At 57.3% G+C, this 21,276-nt stretch overlaps 1 protein-coding gene across 10 annotated transcripts in view; it reads left to right on the forward strand.

Moving 5' to 3' along the window:
* ZFYVE28 (zinc finger FYVE-type containing 28) overlaps positions 1 to 21,276 on the forward strand; it is a 97,069-nt gene that overhangs the window by 57,075 nt on the left and 18,718 nt on the right. For 3 of the 10 annotated variants that reach the window (XM_043448067.1, XM_043448070.1, XM_043448068.1), the window contains exons 5-8: positions 505 to 594; positions 1,808 to 1,897; positions 4,791 to 4,892; positions 11,954 to 13,126. In XM_043448067.1, the coding sequence (XP_043304002.1) occupies positions 505 to 594; positions 1,808 to 1,897; positions 4,791 to 4,892; positions 11,954 to 13,126 (1,455 nt within the window). The other 7 variants (XM_043448073.1, XM_043448075.1, XM_043448072.1 and 4 more) reach the window with 7 other exon arrangements.

Consider the following 21,276-nt stretch of genomic DNA (forward strand, 5'->3'; position numbering starts at 1 on the left):
ACTTGTGACGCGTGGGCGGAGGAGGAAGTCACAAGGTTCCAGATGGTTCTCTAGGGGGCGGGGCCCACACATGAGCTTTCTACCTTTCCACCTGCTTGTCTGCTCCAGATTTCCCCAAGTGAGCTTTTATTACAAGAGAGGCTAGTTAGTCACTTAGGAGGAACGAAAAACGTCCTCACCTGGGGAAGGGGTGAGTCCTGCTCCGCAGGGGCCAGGGCCCCTCGCCACCCTGGATGCACGTGGTCACTCCCTCCTTCCGGCGAGGCATGGGCCTCTTAGAATGAGCAGTGGTGGCTCCCGGCCGGTCTGTGGGCCCAAGGAGGTAGGAGCTTCGGCTCAAAATAGGGGCGGTGATGCTGGGTCTGCGAGCTTGTGAGCCCCTGAGAGGCGCCAGGGGGCTGCAGTCAGAGGGACCCCATTTGGTTGTCCACTAAGACGTTCTGGGCTCGGGGACACGGCTGGGCGCCCCGGGTGTGGCCCTCACCCCCACCCCTGTGCCTGCAGCTACGTGTCGGCCATGGTGCCGGTGAAGTCCCCCCGGGAGTACTACGTGCAGCAGGAGGTCATCGTGTTGTTCTGCGAGACGGTGGAGAGGTGAGGCCCTGTGACCCGGGGGCCGCTCCCCCTGCCGGGGGGAGGGCCGCACCCGGGAAGGGTGCCGTGCCCGTGCGCCGCGTCCATGAGCCCTGGTGCCTCCCCCCCCCAGCCCCACAGTCCCGTTTCTCTGGGCCCCGAGGGTGGGTCCTGCAGGTGAAGCTCGCTGGGTCCAGGGAGGCTCCAGACTCAGCCCCAGGAGCCAGGCTCCTCACCTCCTCACCCGTCTCCTCGCTCGCCTCCTCCCGCTCCTCACTTCCTGTCCTCCACTCCTCTCCCTGCCAGGCCAGGATGGAGCCCTCATGGGCTGGGTTTCAGGGGTGATTCATCGGTAATCTAAGCATACCTTGTTCGGGGAGGGGGCTCAGATCTGAAGTCAGATTTTATGACTAGACTAAGATTGAACCTGGAATAGTCCTCGTATTTGACAAGTGATTCGGTGGCAGGTGAGTTTTGAACTTGCCTAATATCACATCATTGGAGAAGGAAATGGCAACCCACTCCAGTACTCTTGCCTGGAGAATCCCATGGACAGAGGAGCCTGGTGGGCTACGGTTCATGGGGTACCAAAGTGTTGGACACGACTGAGCGACTAAACACCAAGAGTGTCACGTCGTTAAGTTTGTTAATTTTTTGAGACCAATTGCTCACTCTTAGGCGTTGATAGATATTCCAAATCAGCAAACGGTCAGACAGCAGGAAACCTTTGGTTTTGAACACGCCGGGGCGCACCTGCCCACGCGTCAGGGACGCCATCTCCCTGGAAGTGGGTGAACGCAGGAGAGCAGTTGCTGGCCTCTCAGGGACTGTTGACGGTTCAGGGCGGCGTTCCTGCATCACGTTTACTCTCGGGTGTCGGATGGCAAGCTGTGCCCACCAGCCCCCCTCGGCGGGCACCTCTTTCCTGCTCCCCACTTCCGTCCAGCGGTGGGTCAGGAGGTGGGAAGGTGGGGGAGGCGGAGGGGGAGCCGCCCATGCTGGGCCTCTTGGAGCGGGCTTGTCCAGCCGCCGTCCTCCGTGTGTCCACTCGTGAGACCTGGGTCAGGAGGTGGGAAGGTGGGGGAGGCCGAGGGGGAGCCGCCCATGCTGGGCCTCTTGGAGCGGGCTTGTCCAGCCGCCGTCCTCCGTGTGTCCACTCGTGAGACCTGCACAGCCGCCCTCCCGGCTCCCGTCTGGCCGTGGTCATGCCTGCTCCCTGTTTCCTCCCTGCCAGGGCCCTGGACTTCGGGTACCTGACCCAGGACATGATTGACGACTACGAGCCGGCCCTCATGTTCACCATCCCCCGGCTGGCCATCGTGTGGTGAGTGTCCCTCACGGTGCCCCGGATGGTCGTTTTGCAGAAACCCAGGGGTGCCAGGCCCCTCTGGGTGGTGGTGAGCGGTGCTCGTATCCTGAAGGTGGCCGTCCCCCTGCCACAGAGCAGTCCCCGGGTGGGCCTGCCCTTGTCCCAGCAGACAAGGAGCCAGGCGTTCCAGGTGCCCCCCACCCTGGTGCGGGAGGGACCCCCCAGCCTCGATGAGGAGGACAGGTGAATGTGACAGCCCCGGGCATGCCCAGCGCTGGGGGAAGACCCCGCAGTCAGGCACAGGGGACCAGCAGGGGCTGTGTGAGCCTGCTTTGCAGGGATGAGAGGCGAGGTGCCCCTGGTTCCTGGGGAGGATGTGACGAGCTTGTCTGGACGATTCGCGGGCTGGCTGGGAGGCGGGGCCCGTGGGCTGAAGAGCAGGGGGGCCTGGTGATGGGGTGGGAGCACAGCGGTGAGGGCTGGAGAGCTCTAGGTCAGGCCTGTGGGCTCGCGGCCTCGGAGATGGCAGGCACCACGTGGGCTCAGGCCTAAGAAGTTGGAGGCAGGAAGCGCTCAGTCACATGCTGGGGGTCTCGGAGACTCTTGGAGCCAAGGTCAGAGCCCAGATGTTCTGGGCTTGGTCCACGGCTGCTCACCCGCACCTGGACTCCCAGATGGCGACCGCCTGCCCTCCCGCCAGGTGAGGGATGGGGCACCTGGGGTGCCGGGAGCGGAGGCCGCTGGTAGGTGTGGCCATCGGTGGACTGGCCCGGGGAGTGTGGGGTGGACACGTGGGCCAGGACTGGTCCATGCATAGGCCGCGGGGAGAACCCTCGGGGGGGTAAGCAGTTCCCGTGGCCCAGCCTCTGGGACATAGGGGTGTCTGTAGCCTGGACCACAGGGGCCTAGATGGGTTGTGTGCCACGTGCAGGACCAGTGGGGAGCAAGCTGGGCAGATGCCACTGCCCGGGACTCTGGAGCAGAGTCTCACGTGCCCTGGAGTGCAAGGAGGACCTAGGCGATGAAGACCCGGGAAGATGGGTGGGGGGCAGACAGCTGGGGCCCAGTGCTTCAGGGAAGCCTGAGCAGCCACCTTGGGACATGTGGCGTCCGCCCCCGCCACACCTGCAGCTTCCCTTGGGCTTGGGGTGTGGCCCGCACCTCGCTTTTTCTGGCCCCACTGGGCCCCTGAGTTGCCTTCCCTCTGCGAGGTCTCGACGGTGGTCTTGGGAGAAACCAGATCCTCTCGGGAAACTCTCATCAGCTTCCGCCGTCTGAGAGGGAACCTGTTCTAAACCGCAAAGGAGGCCCTTAGATAGCCTGCCTGTCTAAGATGAAAGCGAGGGTGTTGGACAGAAGCACGTGCTTCTGGGTTGTACAACCGTCACCACTGATTTCAGTGACTGTTGTCTCTGAAAGGAGATCACCGACCCCTCGGCCGCCACCCCCACCCCTGTCCTCCCACCTCTCCGTAGGTGTTCCGATTCGGGAGGTTTCATGTAAGTGAGTCTGGCTCACCTTTGTGTCCCCCCACTGGCCTGTGTCACGGAGCACCGTCCTCCCCCAAGTCACCCAATGTCCTTGGTGCCTGGCAGGAGGTAGCACAGTGAATTCCTGCAGAATTTCGTTGTGTTGACCTAGCAGGACACAAAACATGTATTTATGAAGCTTTTTCACTGAAATTTTATTTTTAATCATAAAAATTTGGTAGGGAGGTATGTATCCAGAATTAAAGTGTGAAAGTATTAAATCAGTCGTGTCCGACTCTTTGTGATCCCATGGATCGTAGCCCGCCAGGCTTCTCTGTCCATGGGATTCTCGAGGCAAGAGTACTGGAGTGAGTTGTCATTGCTTTCCAGGGGATCTTCTCAACCCCAGGGATCAAACCTGGGTCTCGTGCACTGCAGGCGGGTTCTTTACCAACTAAGCCACCAGGGAAGCCCTATCCAGAATTTAGGGATTGGTTAAAAAAAATACTCTTGGGACTTCCGTGGTGGTCCGGAGGTTAAGAATCCCCCTTTCAGTGCAGGGGAATTAAGACCCCACCTGCCGCAGAGAAACTAACCCTGGATTCCCCAAACCCGCCTTTTTTTTCTGCCTGTTTTCATTCTGCCTTGGTGCTGTGACCAGCACATTTACCCGCGAAGTCAAGGTTCTGTCTTGGGAAATTGTTCCCCAAACACCATTAATTGAACCACCACCATCTGGAAAGTCTCGCCCCATTTATGCAGTGCCCCCGAAGGACCCCTCCCCACCTCCGAGGGGCCAGCCCTGGGGTCAGGGTTCCCGGGCTGGTGGGAGGGCCAGCTGGGCCTCAGTCCCAACTCCTGTTTCTCTTTGCAGTGGGTGTTTTCAGAGCCAGTCTCACAAACCCTGTGTCTGTGTTATATTTAAACACAAATCCGGTGTTTCTGGGCTTCCCTGGTGGCTCAGCGGTAAAGAATTTGCCTGCAAGGCAGGAGACTCGGGTTCGATCCCTGAGTCAGGAAGATCCCCTGGAGGAGGGCGTGGCAACCCACTCCAGTACTCCTGCCTGGAGAATCCTATGGACAGAGGAACCCGGTGGGCTACGGTCCTTAGGGTCTCAAAGAGTCTGAACATGACTGAAGCGATTTAGCACGCCAGTGTTTCCACTTTCAAGGAGGTAGATTTAGCAACAAATCTCGATGCTGATTTATCTGATGGCAGCAGAGAAGTGTGCAGACATGTTTTATGATTATTTTATGATCCCTCAAACGAACACAGGCTGACCAGTTTTGAAAAGGGATGAATCTGGGTAACCTTCATGCTTTCTCCTAACTTACTTACAACTCGAGCGCAAAGGGGAGCGTGTGCAGGAGTGGTCTGGGCCTGCCCCGCGGCCACAGGGCTGAGGCCGGGCTGGCTTTTTTGTGTGTCTTGGATGCAGCGGCCTCGTGGTCTACGCGGACGGACCCCTGAACCTGGACCGCAAGGTGGAGGACATGTCCGAGCTGTTCCGGCCCTTCCACACGCTGCTGCGGAAAATCAGGTGAGGGGAGGGCGGTGTGTGCCCCTGAGCCCCTCGGGGCTGCGACGGGTCCAGGGCTGGCAGTGACCTCTCTCACGAGTGTGATCTTGCTTTGCCCTCCTATAGCTCCAGGGTATGTGTTTCCTCGGGGCACAGCTTCAGAGCGTGGTTGCCTTTGCACGTCTCTGTGAAGTTGACTCTTTGCCTTCTGTTCACCGAAAGCCCCGGCGTTGACCTCCGTTCACGTCGGCGGTGCTGGCGCCTTTACCGTTGGCTCCACTGTTCGGAGCTCCCTCTCACCCCCACCCCTTTCTCCCCCACAGAACAGGTTCTCGTTCTTGGCCTTAATCGCACACAAGCGTCCTGCCCCAAGACGCCAGCCGCCCTGGCTGACGGCGTGGACGCCAGGCCCCCTTCTGGTTTCTCACGGAAACGTCTCTGTGACGGAGCGACTGTGAAACCAGGTGGTGCGGGGTGGACAGGGCCACACACAGCGTCCCCCTGGGCCAGGCCCCCCACATGCGCTGGACTGGGGCCCAGGCACGGGCCTTCTACTAGTTCTTTGACTGGTTTAGGGGTGTTGACTAGTTTAGGGATATTGACTAGTTTAGGAGTGCTGACTAGTTTAGGGTGTTGACTAGTTTAGGGGTACTGACTAGGATGTTGACTAGTTTAGGAGGTGTTGACTAGTTTAGGGGTATTGACTGATTTAGAGGTGTTGACTGGTTTAGTGGTATTAACTAAGGGGTGTTGACTAGTCTAGGGGTATTGACCAGTTTAGGGATATTGACTAGTTTAAGGAGTGTTGACTAGTTTAGGGGGTGTTGACTGGCTTAGGGGTGTTGATTGGTTTATGGGGTGTTGACTAGTTTAGGGGTGGTGACTAGGGTGTGGACTAGTTTGGGGGTGTTGACTAGGGTGTGGACTAGTTTAGGGGGTGTTGACTAGGGGTGTTGACTAGTTTCAGGGTGTTGACTAGTTTAGGGATAATGAATGGTTTAGGGTGTTGACTAGTTTTGGGATACTGACTAGTTTAGGGATACTGACTAAGGGTGTAGACTGGTTTAGGGTGTTGACTAGTTTCAGGATACTGACTGGTTTAGGGTGTTGACTAGTTTAGGGGTGAAGTGCTCAGTTCTCAGTGAACAGTGCCTCCCCCGCCCTGAGGCTCATTCTGCCCCCTCTAGCCGCCCCCCACCCTCCCAGCGGTGGCCTCTGTGAGCGACAGGGCCCAGCAGAGGCTCCTGTTGGGATGGGTCAGCAGGGGCTGTCCTCTAAGGCTGCGTCCCCTGGGCGCCTTTCTGGCTCCATCTCGGCGGACCCTGAGGTCTTTCCTCCCACCATCCCTGGTCCCTGAGAAGCCCCCCATCCCTAGTTGTTGGTCCAGGACCCCGGGGCCCCCTGCCACGCTCTCCCTGGGCCTGGCAGGACTTCCTGGTCCAGGGCAGCTTTCCTCCGCTGGCCTTCTTGCCCTTTGCCCCATCAGGAGCCAAGTGCACTATGAACCCTGACAGGGAGGAGCGACCTGGGAAGCCTCAGGAGGGTCAGTGGGCGTCCTGAGCAGGACGTGATGCTGGACCCAGAGGCTGAGTCCCTTGCCCTCTCTGGGCGCTCAGCTGGGAGAGGAGACAAGGAGCAAGGGAAGAGGGTGGACGATCCTAGGCCGGGAAGGGAAGAGCAGGCCCTGGGTGGGCAGTGTCCGTGGGGGAGGGTGGGCGCATGGGGTTGGGGAGGGGCCAGGTGCTGGGGACTCTGGAGGGGCAGAGTCCAGAGCCTCGGAGATGGGCGACACACTCAGGAGTCTTAATACGCATAATTAGGACCAGAAGGAAGGAATGGAGAAAACAGGCAGTTTGCTGAAGCTGTATTCAGAGAAAGAATGGCCAAGAAGTTTTCAAAACTGAAGAGAAATCTCTGCCCACAGATTCAGGAGACTCAGGAAAACTACACGCAAGATGAACATAAAATACACCTGGGTATGTCACAGGAAAATGGCTGAAATGGAGAAAGCCCTTAAACACAGCCAGAGGAAAAGGACATACTACTTTGAAATGAATATAAATTGACAGCTGTCTTCTTAAAAACAATGGAAGCAGGCAATGAAATGGTGTATATTTAAAGTGCTGAAAGGAAAAAGCTGCCAATCAGAATTTTATAACCAGGAAAAATACTCTACAAAAATTAAGTTGAAATAGTGGGCTATTCAGAAATAGAAAACTAAAGATATGGTATCACCAGACTGCACATAAAGAAAAGCTAATTGCAGTTCTTTCGACAAAGGAAAAAATCCCAGATGGAAATGTGGGTGCACAGGAGAGACTTAAGACCCTGATGTGAATTAGTATAAATGAATAAGGGCTGTACAAAACAATGATTATAATGTCTGAGAAAGTTTAACTTATGCATAGCATAGTTTAACATTTGAAAATAAAGTCAATGTTTTTCTGTATTAATTTTTAAAAAGGAAGAAAAACCAAATCATTTTGAAAGTTACAGAAAAAGAATTGGGAAAAAATGACACCTATGATCAAAACATCTCTTAGCAAATTAGGAAAAGAGAGGAATTTCCTTAATCTAATAAAAGATATACACACATATGTACACATTGCACCGAAGATCAAAGTTAGCCTCAACTAAGACCCAGCATAGCCAAATAAATAAATACAAATAAATTTTCCTTAAAGCCACTCCTTCTTTTAAAGAGAAAGTATTTGTTGTTTACCTGAAGTTCCAATTTAACTGGGTGTCCAGTGTCTCTTCTGGCGCCTCCTCACACATCCAGCACGGGCTGACAGCCTGCCGCGGAGCAGTGTAGGCCTGGGAGCCGTCCAGAAACTGGATGCTTACCTAACACCTTATATAAAAATTAACTCAAAGTGGATCAAAGATCTAAATGTAAGAGCTAGAACTACAAAATTACTGTGAGAAAGCATAGGACATAAGCTCATGACGTTACACCTGGCAGTGGTTTCCCGGATGTGACGCCAGAGGCACAGGTAACAAGAAAAATTAGACACACTGGACTGTGTGAAAATTTCAAAATTTTGTGCCTCAACAGACACTACAATAGAGTAAAAAGGCAACCCATGGAATGGAGAAAATATTTGCATATCATATATCTGATAAGGGATTAATACCTAAAATATGTGGAAAACTCCTAAAACTCAACACCAAGAACAACAACAAATAAACCACCCAACTAAAAATGGGCAAAGGATGTGAATAGACATTTCTCCAGAGAAGATGACCAGTAAGCACATGAACCAGCCTGACGATTGTTAGGGAGACGCAAATCCAAACCTCACACCCACGAGGAAGGCTACTATCAAACAACAAAACCAAAACTAGGAAGCAACAAGCGCTGGTGAGGACGTGGAGAAATTGGAACTCTTGTGAACCACTGGTGGCAATGTAAAATGGTGCAGCTGCTCTGGAGGTTCCTCAAAATATTAAAAGAGAACTACCATGATTTCTGGCAATTCCTCTTCTGGCTTTTTACCCAAGAGAATTGAAAGTAGCATCTTGAAGAGATGTTTGTACACTTGTGTTCACTGCAGCATCATTCACAGCAGCTAAGACGTGGAGGCAACTGTTGACAGATGAATGGATAAGCGCAATGCGGTCCGGCCTTACACTAGGATGTTATTTGGCCTTAAAAACATGCTACAACAACAGCCCTACAGCACATGCGACAACATGGATGAACTGTGTGGTCATGCTCAATGAAGTAAGCCAACCACAAAGAGATAGTGTGTGATTCCAGTGACAGAAGTTCCCTAGAATCATCTAAATGATAGAGACAGAAAGCATAAATGGTGGTTGTCAGGGGCTGGAGGGAGTGGATGACGTTTCATGGGGACTGAGTTTTAGTTTTATAACATGAAGCGCTAGGGGATGGATGCACAGCAATATGAATATATTTAATACTGCTGAAAATGAAAGTCGCTCAGTCCTGTCCAATTTTGAGACCCCGTGGACTATACAGGCCATGGAATTCTCCAGGCCAGAATACTGGAGTGAGTAGCCTTCCCCTTCTTCAGGGGGTCTTCCCAACCCAGGATTGAACCCAGGTCTCCCACACTGCAGGCAGATTCTTTACCAGCTGAGCCACCAGGGAAGCCCTGGTGAATACCACTGAACTGTCACTTAAAATGGTTAAGGTGGGAAGTTTTATGTTACTTGTATTTTATCACAATAAAAAATTAAGTATTATTTATAATAGTGTCAATAAATATTAATTACTTAAGCATCAATCTGAAGATGTCTGAGACCTCTACTGAAAGTTACAAAATGTTTTTGACCCAAAATTTTAAAGACCTAAGTAAATAGCTGTGGGAGTGGGAAACTCAATACCAGGAGGATATCAGTGATTCTCAAATTAATCTCTGAGTTCAATGCAACCTCAAACAAAATCCCAAGAGGCTTTTTCTTTTGTGGAAATTGACAAACTAATTCTAAAATTCGCATAGAAAGGCACAGGGCCTGGAATAGCCAAGAAAAAACAATTGCTGGAGGAAAAGGGCAAAGAAGAATATCATTTCTCTGTTCTGCTCTGAGTTGCCTTTGGGTAGTTTCCACAGATGGTGCTGGTGTGACCAAGTTTGTGAACATAACGTGTGCATTTCTGCTGAGTGTGCTTCAGAAAAAACGGGCAGAGTTGGAGACACTTCCTGTCATAACTCGTAGTCACGCTGGCAGAGGTGTCGTGCACAGGGCTTTCGACAGAACAGAGGGTCCGGAGCGGCCAACACGTGATTCACAACAAGGGTGACGGCAGAACAGTGGAGGATGGCTGGCTTTTTCCATGAACAGCTGAACCAGTAAATATCCACACGAGGAAAAAGATCCTTAATACACTCAAACGTGCTCACTTGCTCAGTTGTATCCCACTCTTTGTGACCCCGTCAGGCTCCTCTGTCCATGGAATTTCCCAGGCAAGAATACTGGGGTGAATTGCCATTTCCTTCTCCAGGGGATCTTCCCAAGCCAGGGATTGAACCCGCATCTCTTGGGTTTCCTGAATTGGCAGGGGGATTCTTTACCACTTGCGCCATCGGGGAAGTTACTACACTCAGGAACATGTCAATTCTAGGTTGACTGCAAGTACAAAGGTGAAAAGTAAAACAACAATTTCAGAGGAAAAAATTGAGTACATCTTTGTGCTTTTCAAGTAGGCAGAGATTCCTTCAACAGGGCAGAGGAACACCAACCACAGAGAGAAGCATGACATATTCAACTTGATTGAAATTAGAAACTTGAGTTTGTTCAAAGACACCATTAAGAGTGAGAAGGCCGCGAGCTGGAAACGACACCCAGTGAAGAGCTCCTGTCAATCTGTAAGAAGAGTTAGCCCAACAAAAATGGGTGAAAGTCCTGAACAGGCACTTCAGAGAGGATCTCTAGGGGTCGGTTGGCATGTGAACGGGTGCACAGCCTCCCGAGTGAGCAGGCTAGACAGTTTAAAACCTCAGTGAGGAACCACTGCACACTCACCAAAGCGGAGGAAACGGGGAAGGCGGAGTGCCCTTGGGCTCTGGGCAGGGACCTGCTCCTCACCAGCTCAGCGCCCTCACTTGCAGAAATTCACCCCCCGCGCTCCCGAGGACAGGGCCTCAGAGACGTGGCTCTGGCAGCCAGGGCCCCTGGGGTGTAGAACAGCTTCAGAGGTGACCTGCGGGGCGTTTCCCCTGGGAGAGACAAAAGGATTTACAACCACACGTCTCACCAGAGAGGGTTGCCAGGGCTGGAACCGCGAAATAGCAGAAAGTCGGATTAAATTTGAATTTCAGATACACGGTAATACTTTGTTAGAATATGTAGAAATGCCCCCAGTGGGGGCCATTTGGGACATACTTACTCTAAAAAATATTCATACACTTTTTAAGTGTTTGTTGGGACTTCCCTGGTGATCCAGTGGCTAAGACTCCTGGCTTCCAATGCAGGGGGCCTGGGTTTGGTCCCTGGCCAGGGAACTAGATCCCACAGGTCTCAACTAAACATCCCACATGCTGCACCGAAGATCAAAGTTAGCCTCAACTAAGACCCAGCATAGCCAAATAAATAAATACAAATAATTTTTTTAAAAAAGCCACTCCTTCTTTTAAAGAAAAAGTATTTGTTGTTTACTTGAAGCTCCAATTTAACTGGGTGTCCAGTGTCTCTTCTGGCGTCTCTTCACACATCCAGCATGGGCTGACCGCCTGCCGCGGAGCAGTGCAGACCGAGGAGCCGTCCAGAATGTAGAGCTGATGGGCCGGGGAGCAGGGCGGGCCACGGAATCCATCTACCTGGGGAAGAACAGGTGTAATCACTGCAGGGAACATGGGGTGCTCATGGCAGGGAGTGACGGCGGGGGTGGGGGGTGTGTGGGGGCTCCTGGGAGCACCATGAGTGCTGTATTTCTTGATCTGAGTGCTGCTTGCAGAGTGTGTTCAGCCTATGAAAAGCCGCAGCTGAGTGGTTCTGAGACATGGGACCTGTAGGACCCACGCTGGGCTCATCCCAGTCGTCGTCATTAAATCCACTTCACCTCGAGTTCAGTGCCGCTTCCTCCAGGGAGTCTCCAGGGTGTCCGGTGCCTCCTTCTGGTGGTCACGTTCCTCTGCTGCCGCCGTCATGATTGTATATCCATTTCCGCTCATAAGCATTTGTTATCTGCATCTTTCTTGCAGAACCCACACGGGCAGGGACCATGCCAGTCTTCCTGTGTGTCACCCTGGGCCTGGCATGTAGTGCTCAGGTGTATTTGTTGAACCAAAGGATGAAAACCTATGTGTTAAACCAACGTGTATCTTTTCACTCACAGAAGGTTTTACTAATGCAGTTATCACTGAGAATCAGGGCTTTCTTGTTTTTCAGCAAGAAGCTTCAGAATCTCATTTTTAAGGAAGAGTGCGTTCTAGAATCAGTCAGCCACCCCAAAGGGCTGTTGTCCCGACCCGAGGCCCCGGAGACCCTGGAGGCATCGACACCTTGCGGGGATCACTGCAGGCACCACCGGTGCCCAGGCCCGTTGGCCTGGGGGCTGGCGGGGTGGCCGTCTCAGCGGCCCTTACTCTTCCTTTCTGCCTGGGCGCTTGTAGGGATTTGCTGCAGACGCTGACGGAGGAGGAGCTGCACACGCTGGAGCGGAACCTCTGCATTTCGCAGGACGTGGAGCTGCCCGTCCGGGCGGACGTCCCGGCGCCCCCGGCCCTGGCCCCGGCCGAGCCCAGGCGCGCGGACGCGGAGCTGGCCTGCTCGGTGCAGAGCGACGATCAGGAGCTGGAGCAGCTCAGCCGCCTGGTGCACAGCGCGGGGGACGCCATGGCCTCCCTGCTGTCCCCGCCCAGCGCCGGCCCTTCCCCCGCCCACAGGCCGGGCGCCGCGGCCAGCCCCCGCGGGCGGGCGTCCCCGGGCCGCGCGCAGCTGCCCCCCGCCGGCGACGAGGAGGAGGGGAGCGTGTTCTTCATGGAGGACGTGGACGGGGCGCCCGAGGCCCCGGGCGGCCGGTCCGGGCGGGCGGGCAGCCCCGGCGGCGGCGTCGACCCCCAGGAGACGGGGGAGGGCCGGGAGGCGGGGGTCGGCTCGCCGGCTTCGGCCAAGCGGGAGGACTCGAGCAACAACAACAGCATCGAGGGCGCCGCGCTGCGGGCGGCGGCCCCCACCTCCTGCAGCTGCCTGGACTCGCGGCCGCACCTGGACGGCTGGGAGGCGGGAGCGGAGCACGCCGAGACGGCCGAGCTGATCGCCCACCGGACCGGGGGCATGAAGCTGTCGGCCACGGTCATCTTCAACCCCAAGTCGCCCGCCTCCCTGGACTCCGCCCTCGCCCACCCGGGAGTCCCGGGAAACGGCGTCCCCGCGGCGGCCGACGGGACGGCTGGCGGCCCGCACAGACTCAGCGCCACGGCCACCAACTGCCTCCTCAACTCCTGCGTCTGCTGCGCGGGCTGCGCGGGCGCCGGGGAGGACGCGGCCGCCCAGAGTCTGCGGGGCAAGTGCGGCTCGGGCGGCGTCATCTGCTCCGCCAAGGTGGGCGCCAAGGGCTCCGCCGCGGGGCCGCTGGAAGCCCTGCCCGCCAGCGCCCCGAACCCCGCGCCCTCCGAAGACGCCCCGGGCAGGCCGGAGCCCGAAGCCCCTGCTTCCGACAAGTGCCTGGCACACAGCTCAGGACCCCCGGGGGATGCGGCGGACAGGCTGTGCGGAGGGGTTGACGGCTCCCATCAGCAGGAGGAGGCCGTGGAGGAGCAGCCCCCGCCCCCGGCGGGCTCCAGGTAAGGGCCGCTCAGGCCGCGGGACTAGTCCTGCGCTCCGTTTAGCGGCCTTGGGCCCTGCTGCGCGCACATGCCCACTGAGTCCCACCTAGAAGTGTCCGCAGGGGCCTAGACCGCCTTGTTTCTGGCCTTACGGGTGCCTCCTGGCGAGCGGGCGCGGCGCCGGGCCCTAGTCAGCCCCTCCGCACCGCTGTGCTGTGGGCTCACTGCCGGGGGCCTGGCACCCTCCTGACTGCCGCGGCTGCTCCCCTGGCCACGGTTAGCTGCACAAGTTCGCAGCCTGGGCGTGCGGCCCCAGAGGGCTGCGGTGGGATCCCGAGACATTCCTGCCCCCGGGCAGATCCTCCGCAGGGTTCCTGGGGTCCCCTTGTCTCCCCCAGCGGCTCCCAAGCAGGCGAGGTGGGCTGGCCGGGCGGGAGGGGCCCTGGCACCCACACGCCTTCCGTCCCTGCGCCGCAGCCTGGGCTTTGACTGAGGGGAGTAGATCCAGCCAGCACGGCCTGCGCCCTCCATTCGCCCGTCCCCATCCGGGGCCTCAAGGAAGGAGGTGCCCGGGGCCCAGCCTGGGGTCCAAACGTGGCTGTCGCTCTGGCCTCTCGAGGGATCCAGCCCCGAGCCCCCCATCCTGGCTGGACTGTGTCGGCTGGGAATTGGGGGGTGGCGAGGCCCCCACCCGTGGCCGTGGGAACTGTGCAGGGAAGGAGGCTGGACACCAGGGGAGGGGTCTCCCGGCACAGAGGCAGACGCCCGGTAGGTGCCCCTCCCTAAAGCCGCAGGTCCTCCCAGCAGCGGGCAGGGGGCTGGTGGGACCCCTGGGGGTCAGGGCCGCTCTCCTCTCCTCCTGTGCGGAACTCTGCTGCTCCGTACCAGCCTTTCCTGTGTGGGCATCACCCCCCAGCCCCTGGCAACCAGGAATCTACTCTCTGGCTCCCATGAATTCGCCTGTTCTGGACGCTCCACAGGAGCAGAGTCACTCGTGTGACCTTTTGTGCCCGGCTTCCTTTGCTCAGCATCCTGCCGTCAAGGTCCACCCTTGTGAAGGGCTGTTCCCGTGTCAGCGCTTCCTTCCCGTGGCCGCCTCATCCTCCAGGGGGGCCACACTGGGCTTGTCTGTCCGGGGCGTGTGCTGTGGTCACTGTCTGGGTGTCATGAGTGCTGTCGCTGTGACCACGTTTGTGTGCGGTCGTGCGAGTCTGTTCTCTGGGTGTCCTCCAGGAGTAGAATTAGTGCCTCACACGGACCCCCTGCGCTCCAGGGTGCTGTCCCCAGCATATTTCATCGCCTGGGCGTGTGCGAGGCTCCTGTTTCTCCACACCCTCACCGACACATGTCGTCTAAGATGTTCTTTTATCAGTTCTTTTGACCTTCGGGCACATCCCTCTAGAAGATATAGCCAAGTGACCACTTTCAAGTTACTTGAATTCATTCTCTCTGTAAAGTCATGCCCCAAATCTTACCCACAGTAGGTTAATTTGTTCCATTTGGCATATGTAGAGATATTCCCACTTGCATTTAACTTTATAATCATGTGAAATATTTGCATGGTTCCCAGACAAATCTATAAAATAAGTTATACCCAGAGAAATCTGTTCCTCCTTATTCTCCCCCTGCTCTAAAGTTAATGGTTTTCAAATTTTTTACAGCTTATAAAAAACAGAAGCAAGGATGTACACACACAGAGACAGATACACACACACACACGCACAGACACACAAAGACATAAACATACAGATAAACACACACAGAGACACAGATACACGCACACACACGCAGAGACACAGACACACACACACACATACACAGTGTTTTCCCCTCCTGTTCTTCGGCAGAGGACCTCACCCTTCCCGCTGTGCTTTCCTAACCCTCTAGCCTGCAGGCCCATCCGTGGCAGTTTCTAGAGATGGCCCCGTGGTCACTTTTGGCCACGTGGGACCCCACCTTGTGGCTGGATCACCGTGTAGTTGGGCCCTGCCATTTCTAGTGTCGCTTCTGCAGACGGCGTTGCAATGAACAGCTGTTTCTGATGAGGCCCTTGTTTAGGGCCAAGCCCGGCCCATCGTGTCCAGTGGGACAAATTACTGTCCATGACCCTGGGACAGTGTCCTCCCTTGGGGCCTCCAACTCAGTGGCGCAGAGCTGACTGGTGAGTGAATCGTTTTTTGCAAGGGTGATGTGAGCCCATCGCAGACTCTTTGAGAAGACACATGCACCTTTTGGTTTCTGACCCCGCTTTGCTCGCTCTGTGTCCAGGTCTGGAATCCCCTCCTGTTTTCCTGATGTGTCCCATCCCCGACACTGCTCATTCGCACCTCCCGGCAGCTCCCAGGCCTCCCCTGGCTTGGTGCAAACGCGGAATTCCACTGAGCTGAGAAGAGAAAGTGCCTCAAGAGGCACTGCCGTCTTCCAGGGAAGCGTTTCCTACAGATGCAGGAGCCCGCGGGCCGCGGAGATCAGGGCCGGTGGGCAGGACCGTGGACAGCGGCGCCCGGGGCCCTGCGCTGCACCGGGAACCGGGTCAGCAGGTGGCGCCCGTCCCCGCCGCGGGCAGCGCCGACCTCAGGCGCATCATTAATTCACGTCGCAGGAGGGCGGCTGGATGACTGAGCCAGGTGTGGGAGAGGTGGTCCGACCTCGCGGAGCGTGATTTGATTTGAGTGGACGGGACAGAGCAGCGTGGCTGGGACAGACAGACAGACAGACAGACACGGGCGATCACCCTCTCAGCAGGATCACTAGACCTCAGATGCCAAGGTGGTGGCAGCGCGGTCTGCGTGCAGCTCCTTGTGGACGGGCTTGCGTCTGCGGCGGGTGACCCCCTCCCCCCGGCAGAGGGAGAGGAGGCTGGCACCCCGCTTGGCCCCAGGGCGCCCACCGGGGTCCCCCTCGACCCGCCTGAGCGAGAGCCCGTCAGCCCAGTGGCATCCTCCTCCCTGGTCGTCCCTCGGCTGGGACGAGCCGCCGTCTCAGGTTGACCGTGAGGCCGGCCGGTCCACCAGGTGCTCCTGTGGCCCTGCCATGAGTGGCAGGAGTGACCATGGGTGCGGCCCCGTGTGTGAGGAGACGGCTGCAGCCTCAGGCCACTGTGCCGCCTTCAAGCAGGGTGCGCTGAGCCACGGCCACCACTCTGCTTTCAGGGCCACGCGCCCAGGGGCCACCCGGAGCGTCGTCTGCCTCTTGAGCAGCCCCCGGCCTCTGGGTGGAAGGGCATGGCTGCCGGGGGGCAGACACAGGCCCGCAGGTGGGTCCTGGAGCTAGGCCCAGGCCGGGAGGACCCCACGCACGTCCCCCAGCCCGCACACAGGCCAGTTCCCCTGCTGCCCCTGGCACAGTCCTGGGCAGAGTGTTCCAGCGCTGAGTGTCCTTCAGCTCTTCTCTTCCTACACCTTTGTCTTACCCTTTTGGTGCTTGAAGATTAACCTTAAAAGTTAGCATGTTTAAAAGCTTGCTGTTGTCCATCTAGACTCACCTCCTCATCCGGAACCTTCCACATCCTCAAGCCAGCAGGAGAGCTCATCGTCTAGAAGACGGAAACTCACCCTGGCTCAGGTCTCCTCTCTTTTCTGTGGACACTTTACTAAAGTGAGCTTACAGCCTTCCGCCTCCTTGAAGGGGCTTCCCAAGTGGCTAAGGGGGCCAAGAATCTGCCTGCAACGCAGGAGACACGGGAGACTCGGACTGGATCCCTGCGAGGGCAAGACGCCCTGGAGGACGGCGTGGCGACCCACTCCAGTGTTCTTGCCTGGAGAATCTCACGGACAGAAGAACCCGGTGGGCTGCAGTCCATGGGGTGGCAAAGAGTCAGACAGGACTGGAGCAACTGAACACACAAGCCTTCTTGAAAAAATGACACCGACTCTCTTATTTCTGATTATAATTGCGGCCCGTTGTGGTTCATTATAGAAGCTTATGAAAACAGAAGAGTAAAAGAAGGAAATAAAAACCATTGCAAATCTGATGGTGAGCAGTTTTATTTTGTTCACTGAATATTATCTTGTGATCATTTATCTGAAAAGTTCATTAAAACACAATATTCATAGAATCGTACTCTGTCGTAAGGACTTATGCTAGTTGTTTCCGTGTTCTATCCGTGTGCAGTCAGCCTGTGGTCCCTCTCCCTAAGATCCTGCCTCTGCCTCTTGGAACCGGCCCTTAGGAGTAGAGTCACCCCAGCGAAGTCAGGACTGCAGTCACACCGCCTCCCTCGGCAGCGACCGCACCCCCAGCGCAGCCGGGACCCCCAGGCTGCTTGACTCACTGGGGAGGCAGACACTCTGGTGTCCTTCTCTCTGGTGATCATGTCCCTGGGCGCTTCCTCCTGTCTCTTCCACAGAGTGACTTCCTGCCTTTTTACCCGTTTTGCAGTTGGGTTTCCTTCTGGCTGGTGTCTTTGCTGCAGGAGCTTTTCCCAATTTGTTACTTGCCGTTTGGCCTTATTTGTTGATGTCATTAAAACAATTTAATTTAATTTATTTATCATTTATTTTGGCTGTGCTGGGTATTTGTCGCTGCGTGGGCTTTTCTCTAGTTGCGGTGAGGAGGGGGGCTGCTCTCCAGCTGCGGTGTGAGAGCTTCTCATGGCAGTCGCTTCTCTCGTTGCGGACCACGGGCTCTAGGTCTCACGGGCTTTAGTAGCTGTGGCTCCCAGGCTCCAGAGCTCAGGCTCAATATCTGTGGCTCACTGGCTTAGTTGCTCTGTGGCACGTGGGATCTTCCCGGATCAGTGATCAAACCTGAGTTTCCTGCATTGGCAAGCTGATTCTTTACTCCTGAGCTGCCAGGGAAGCCCTGTTGATGTCTTCTGATTTATACATCCTTTAGTTTTATTTTGTGGAATTAAATTTATGAGCATTCTAGAGCCTCATGTTCCCTGCCTCTCTTTCCTCTCCACCCCAAGGCTGGGGGGCATTCCCCTCAGGCCTCCTGGTGTTCTGGGGATGACTCTGAGAGGCCCAGTCTCTTCTGAGGCTGTCTCCACCCCCCGGAGAGGGTGAGGCGGTCGGGGCCGCCACCATCGTGCAGGCGAGAGAAAGGCTGGCCCGGGCGCGGGTCGAGGGCCTTGGCGCCCCCGGAAGGCCGGGTCTGCTCTGCTGTGCTGAGGTCCATGGCTGGCGGTGTCCCTGCCTCCCGGTGTGGGGGCCTCCCCGGCGGCCCTTCGGGGTGGAAGGACGGAACTCCGGCAGGCACAGTCTTCTGACCCCGTGCTCCCTCCTCGCTGTGCGTGGTGGCGGCCGAGAGTGGACACTGGGGATGTCTCCCCCGGGGGCCTGTCGGCACTCGCTGCTTCCCTGCCTGTTTGGGAAGGGTCCGCTCCTGTCGGAGGGTACGCTCCCGCCCCTGCAGACGGTGGTCCAGCGAGGGAGGCACCCGCGGGCCGCTGGTCACCCATCTCCCTGAGCCTCAGTTTTGCCGTCTGCAAACTGGGCCCACAACGGTCCCCAGTGCGCGGCACCATGAGGAGGTTCCAGAAGTGACCCACCCCTCCCGGTCCCTCCCCGTCTCGGCGGCCTGGTTGCGTGTCTGCGTTGCTGTCCGCTGTCCTGCGTCCTCCCCCCTGGGCTCCGCGGGCTCGGTCCCTGGCTGCCAGCCGTCCTGACTGCCCTTCCTGCCCCCCCCCCCCGCCTCACCGCTCCCTGGCCTCGCCTCCACTTCCTCTCCCCCCCCGGGCGCGGTGACAGTGGGGCAGAATGACCAGCACGTCGCCCCAGTGTTTCTCCCGTGCGGACGGCTTAGCACCTCCCCCAGCGGGCACCCCGTCTTCCTCTTTCCTGCTGCCCTGGGTCCGGGTGGGGACCCCAGGGGCCTGAGGGTGCCCTGGGCCCAACCCTGAGCAGTGGTGACTGCAGAGAGGAGGCCACACGCTGTGTCCCCCGGAGCCACTGGCCGCTTCCCCACGCAGAGGGGGCTGCCGGCGGTCCCCCCGGGGGAGTGCTGTGTGTCCATCCCGGGGAGCCCTCCCCGAGGCCCAGGGCTGCCTTTCTGACCTGCTGGGTCCACGCATCGCCGAAGCCCCTTTGCCTCCGGCAGATGGAGTCATAGCCTCACGTCAGGGCCGCCGCTGTCCACTGGCCCCTGCGGCCTGGAAGGATGCGCTTCCTTCTCCAGCTTCCGGTGCTGGCCGTCCGGGCTGTGGGGCGCGTCCTGCACCCAGGGTATGGGGCGGTGAGCCCAGGCTTGGCATGGTGGGAACAGGGCCGCTCCGTGAGCCGGGGCTCGGGGGCCGCGGACTGGCCCTGCCCACCCCTTTGCTGGGGGTGCTGGGGGCCCAGAGGGGACCACCTCTAGGGTGTGGTGACGGGGCGGGCCCGGGTCTAACTCCAGCCAGTCCTGGAGGCTGTGTGACTGCAGGTCCCCCTCCCCACCACCCGGTTCCCTCCCTCCCGGCCTGCACATCGCTGCCACCCAGGTCACAGAGCCACTCTGGGGCTGGGTGGCGGGCACGAGCCTTGAATCCCTGGCAAGTGTCCCCGCCGCCACACGGAGCCCCGGAGTCTCCCACCCACATCCTGCCTCTGGAAGCAGAAGCAAGAATGATTGAGCAGTTTAAAAATAGAGGAGAACCTGGAATTAATTAGCCTCTTGAAAACCAGATTAGGCCACATGACGGTGATCAAGTCAACTGTTCACAAATGTAGGGACCCCTAGGAGGGGAGACGGGGGGAGCTGGCAGATCGGGGCTCACCTGCATACACCCGATGCTGTGGGCACAGTGGGTAACTGGTGATAGCTAACGTGCAGCACAGCGGACTCCAGCTCACGTACCGTGGTGACCCTTCCTGAAGGGGTAGGAAGCCCGAGGGGGAGTGGACATGTGTGGACACGTGACTGAGTCCCTTTGCTGTGATGCGGAAACCAACTGAAGACTGGGAGGCAGCTGTTCTCCAACAGGAAGCGTTTAAAAATCCCTGGTTCCCAAGTGACGGGGCCACGCCGGCCCACGGGGGTGAGCGGGAGAAGCCAGGCTGAGTGGGCGGGGGTCCAAGGGGCAGGGCTGGGTGCTGGGAGTCCCTGGGAGGGGGGCTGCCCTTCTCCTAGACAGGGCCTCCCCAGTGTCTGGTTTTCTAACTAACTTGCAGCTGATGGTGAGCAGCCGTGCTCTGGGCCCGGAGGCCCACCTGGCTGGGGCTGCAGCCACCGTGGGGCCGGGACTGAATCCAGGCCCTGAGGACGGCTCCTGCCAGCACTGGCCTGGAAGACCCCTGGGTCCACATGAGGCTTTTCCCACCGGCCTGGCCACCTCCTGGCGCCCCAGACCCTGATGGAGGGGCCCCAGGCAGAGCAGAGGGCAGACGTGGGGGCGGGGGTGGGGGCTCCCAGGGGGCTTTGTAGGGCAGGGGTGGGGGGACAGGTCATGTTTTTCCGAGAGGAAGGCTCGGTGTCAGAGGCACTCGCACGGAAGCACAGGGGGAACACAGCCTGGTACTTTGCATGGTTTTCAGCAGCTTTACTGAAATGTAACCGCCGTTCGATGAACTGCGGCGTGTGCGTGCCAGCTCCCCCAGTCTCGCCAGCGCTCGGCGTGGCCAGGCCCGTCGACCTGAGCTGTTCCTTGGGCGTGAGTGCTGTCTCGTGGCATGTGCGTTTCCTTGAGGACGTGTGACACCTCGTCCTTTCGTGAGCTCACCAGCAACAGGCTGTGGTCTTTTGTGTTCTTGGGTGAACATCGACGTGTGTTCTTTCGCTGTTCCTCCTAATTTGTGTCCTTACTGACTTTTGTGAGATTTCCTTCCGTTCAGTTCAGTTCAGTTGCTCAGTCGTGTTTGACTTTTGCAACCCCGTGGACTGCAGCACGCCAGGCCTCCCTGTCCATCACCAATTCCCAGAGTTTGCTCAAACTCATGTCCATTGAGTCGGTGATTCCATCCAACCATCTCGTCCTCTGTTGTCCCCTTCTCCTCCTGCCTTCAACCTTTCCCAACATCAGGGTCTTTTCCAGTGAGTCAGTTCTTTGCATCAGGTGGCCAAAGTATTGGGGTTTCAGCTTCAACATCAGTCCTTCCAGTGAATATTCAGGACTGATTTCCTTTAGGATTGTTGACTGGTTGAATCTCCTTGCAGTCCAAGGGACTCTCAAGCGTCTTCTCCAACACCTCAGTTCAAAAGCATCAATTCTTCGGTGCTCAGCTTTCTTTATAGGCCAACTCTCACATCCA

The sequence above is a fragment of the Cervus canadensis genome, chromosome 26 (assembly GCF_019320065.1).
Source record: "Cervus canadensis isolate Bull #8, Minnesota chromosome 26, ASM1932006v1, whole genome shotgun sequence".
NCBI lineage: Eukaryota > Metazoa > Chordata > Mammalia > Artiodactyla > Cervidae > Cervus > Cervus canadensis.